The sequence below is a fragment of the Bison bison genome, unplaced genomic scaffold (genome assembly GCF_000754665.1).
Source record: "Bison bison bison isolate TAMUID 2011002044 unplaced genomic scaffold, Bison_UMD1.0 scf7180017864375, whole genome shotgun sequence".
In the NCBI taxonomy this organism is placed as follows: domain Eukaryota; kingdom Metazoa; phylum Chordata; class Mammalia; order Artiodactyla; family Bovidae; genus Bison; species Bison bison.
Window position 1 is genome coordinate 4,166,099 of NW_011494947.1, and position 3,693 is coordinate 4,169,791.

General features: G+C 59.4%; 1 protein-coding gene across 1 annotated transcript in view; it reads left to right on the forward strand.

Annotated features, from left to right (window-relative positions):
* Positions 1-1,496: 1,496 nt before the first annotated feature.
* SH3GLB2 (SH3-domain GRB2-like endophilin B2) overlaps positions 1,497-3,693 on the forward strand; it is a 14,684-nt gene continuing 12,487 nt past the window's right edge. Inside the window, exons 1-3 of the mRNA XM_010856960.1 lie at positions 1,497-1,532; positions 1,715-1,825; positions 3,554-3,692. Of these exons, the coding sequence (XP_010855262.1) occupies positions 1,497-1,532; positions 1,715-1,825; positions 3,554-3,692 (286 nt within the window). The remainder of the gene's footprint in view (positions 1,533-1,714; positions 1,826-3,553; position 3,693) is intronic.

The following is a 3,693-nucleotide window of genomic DNA, read 5'->3' on the forward strand; positions in this document are numbered from 1 at the left end:
TGCGTGCCCTCCTTGGGGAGCTGTACGCTGGGTGACGCTAGGATTAGAACAAGTCCTATCTATTTGGGGGCAAGGAGAGAAACTGAAGCAGCTTATCAGTGAAGACGGGGAGTCAGCTGTGGGCGTGGATGCCCCCTCTTGCGACTTTGAGAAGGGCGGGGGCTTCACTTCTCTGGGCCTCAGTTTTTCAGTCTTTTGAAAATGGCCTTAGCAACCCCTCCCTCCCAGCATGGATGTGAGTGTCCCCGGCACTCCGCGTGCACGCTCTCACTAAAGGCAAGTCACTCTTGCTTAGTATGGCATGCGTGCAGCCTGTGACCTTGGCCCAGTCACTTCTCTGGAAGCCTCCATGTGCCCTTCTGTCCATCATGAGTGGCACCAAGTCTGCCTCCAAGGGTGGCCGCAGGCTTCGGGCTTGGCCCAGTCACAGGGCCCTGGGAACGGATCCTGTCGTTTGTCCTTGCTGTGGCAGTTGGTTCTCTGGAGGAGCCCAGCCCCAGACCGTCTCTTGGAAGCCCACGTGCCCATGTTTACTAGAAAGCACAGCATCCTGCTGAGGATGGGTACCCCAGAAGGGTTTGCTGCCCTGGGTTCCCAGCCCTGCCAGTGACCCCAGCCTTAGTGGGGATGCCTGCAGCCTGGAGCTCATTGGCCAGCCCCAATCCATCCAGAAGGTGGGGAGTTCGCCCCCCGTGTTGGTATGGCAACCACTTTATCTCCAACATCTGGGAAGAACCTGATCTGCCAGTTTCCGGCTACTGTGGGGCCCTAGCACCCGATCCTGCCAGGTCTGCAGAGCCTGGGGCATGGAGAGGCTTGGGCCCCGTGGCCTGGTGAGGGCAGGCCCACTGGGTCGCCCATACTGGCGTGGGAGCCAGCGCCCAGGTCCCCCGCCTCCAGGGTGGAGGAGGGAGCTGGGAGCTTTATAAATAGAGGCTTTCTCTGGCTCCAGCCGCCCACCCCCTGCTGCTGCCATCTTGCAGGGAGCAGCCTCGGACTCTGCAGTCATGAGCCTCTGAAGCCTGGGCCCTTTCTCTTGGCAGGAATGGGGTCAGGTGGCAGCCCGAAGAGAGAGGGGCTTGAAATGTGATCTGGGCAGGAGAGCCCACTTGGGGGACCACCCCTCTGAGGCCATTCGGCCCTGGGATAGGAGTCAGCCAGGAGGGACGAAGGGTGGTTTGTTATCAATGTGTGGGCAGCTCCTCTGCGTGGGTGCCACCTGGCCAGGTAGAAGGACATGCTGGGCAAGTGCTCAGCCCCTCCAGGTACCGGGGATACTTTGAAAGAGCTTCACCTCATCCCCACCCCGTAAGGAACAGAACCTGGGAGAAGAAGCTGGAGGCCGGATCCCTTTTGCACGTGTGATCCTAGGGTGGCCTCTCAGTCCCCGAACTGTGCCTTGAACGCCAGGAGGGGTTTGCAGAGTTGATCCCGGTGGTGGGAACAGTTCAGCGGAGGGCACCCAGGCAGGAAAAGCTAAAGCATATTTGGGTAAGATGCCAGTGGTGGTGGAGTGGGCAGTGGAAGTGCTAGTACCAATGCTGTCAGTAGTACTGACTGTATTACTAGGAGCGGAGGTAGGAGTGGTGATGATAAAAGCCAGGAGGCTGTGGCATTGTTTTCATCCAAGCCGGGCAGGCAACAGTGGACGTGGGAGGGATGCCCAGGACGTTGGAAAAACCTGGTTGGACTTTGAACGTGGGTGGATGTGTAGTGTGAGGGACAGGTGGCCAGGCGGGAAGTGCTGCCCATAACCGTGGCAAGAAGGGGAGGAGATACTGAGCGTGACACCATCACTGGAGTCAGAGCGGCTGGTCCCATCGGGGTAAGGACGTCCCTAGGTGGCTCCTGGGAACCGAGGAGGGACCTGCAGGAGGTCTTTTATTGCTGATGATAACGACGACGCCAGTTGACATTTATCAGGCCTGTGCTGTGTGCTGACCAGAGAACTAAGCGCCTCCCGAATATTCTATGAGATGGTTCCTGGTGTCCCCATCCCCCTGGTGGAAACTGAGGGCCAGAGAGGTGACGTTGCCTCTGAGCCTCAGTTTTCTCATCTGGAAAATGGGGCTAGCGCCACCCCCACCCTCAAAGAGGCTGGGTGAGGGCAGGCCTGTTCAGGGCCCGGCTCTGGGAGGCCCCAGTTTGTGGAAAGTGAGGAAGAAGAGTCAGGAGAGCAAGAGTAGCTGGCTCCCAGGCGGGGAGCCGCAGGCTCTGACCCCTGCCCACCTGGCCCTGCAGAGAGAAACCCAAGCCCCCATGCATAATTGATGGCTGCTGAGCCGGAGCGGCCTGAAGCCGGTGGGGCCTCCTGCTCCTTGCAGCTGGAGCTGTCCTTTGCCTCTGGATGACTCAGGGCTGCCAGGTCATCTGAGAAGGGCCTCCAGACCCGAAGCCCATGAGACCCTGACTCCGGTGCAGCCTGCCTCTTGCCTGGTCTCAGTGGCACCTTCTGTGAAATGGGAAACTTGCCCATGCTGAGCGCCGGGTCGGCACTGTCTGTTGTTGTCAGAGCTGATCTTGCTCCCGTGTGGTTTGTCTCTGACCACCACCCACCACGGCTGAACAGGGCCTTTGAGATCAGAAGGGCCAGGACCTGGGCAGGTTTCTGGCTGTTCCTACGTGGCTCCCATGGCTTTGGCCAGCTCGGAAGGAGGACCCTGTGACATCCTGGTCCCTCCCTGGCCTCGGGGCAGGGCTGTGGAGCTTCCTGCGCCTGGGTGTGCCCAGCAGTTGGCTCGGATGAGTTGGCACTGCTCCCCATGTACCATACCAGGCAGCAGAGGCCATCCTCCCACCCCACCCCTCTCCATTCCCATCAGATCTTTACAGCATCAGCCCTTACACTGGGCACCGAACTCCCCGCCGGATCCTGGCCTTCATATCTTACCCACATCTTTTTTATTTCCTTCTCACAACCTACAAGGGAGATGCTATTCCTTATTATTCCCATTTTCAGCTTCAGAAACTGATGCTCAGAGAGGCAAAGCCACTTGCCCCAGGTCACACTGCTCATCAGAACTGAGACTTGAATCATGTTCCTCTGGTTCTGGAACCTGGGTTCTTCCCACTTCCTCCCCCGGGACCCCTTCCTTGGGGCTCCCAGCTGCCCTGGCACCTGCTGATCACTCCAGACCTTGCTCTGTGCCCCTTGTGTCCCTGAGCGCTCGTTACCAAGCGCTTTCCTCCAGAGTCAGGCTGGGAGGACCCTCAGTGATGGCCTACCAGCAGCTCCTTAAGTTGTGTCTGATTTTGTACAGATGTGCATTTGGGGGGCAGGGGGTGTCTGTATCTTTCGTTGGATTTCCGAAACAAACTGGGATCCGCCGGCTCTGGCCCACCCATCCCATGTCACAGAGGAGCAAGCTGAGCCCCAGGGCAGGGTTGCAGTTTGATCGGGGTCCCAGAGCGGATGGGGTAGACGGGTTCCTGGACCTTAGGGCCTGAGTTCCAGCCAGGCGGGAGGGGTAGATGGGTGGGGCAGGGCTGGTCCTCCCCTCCCCCCTGCTGAGTCTTCCACCCCTGGGTGCTCCCCCCAACCCTCCTCCCACAGTTCACAGAGGAGAAATTCGGCCAGGCCGAGAAGACCGAGCTCGACGCCCACTTTGAGAGCCTCCTGGCGCGGGCGGACAGCACCAAGAACTGGACCGAGAAGATCTTGAGGCAGACAGAGGTGCTGCTGCAGCCCAACCC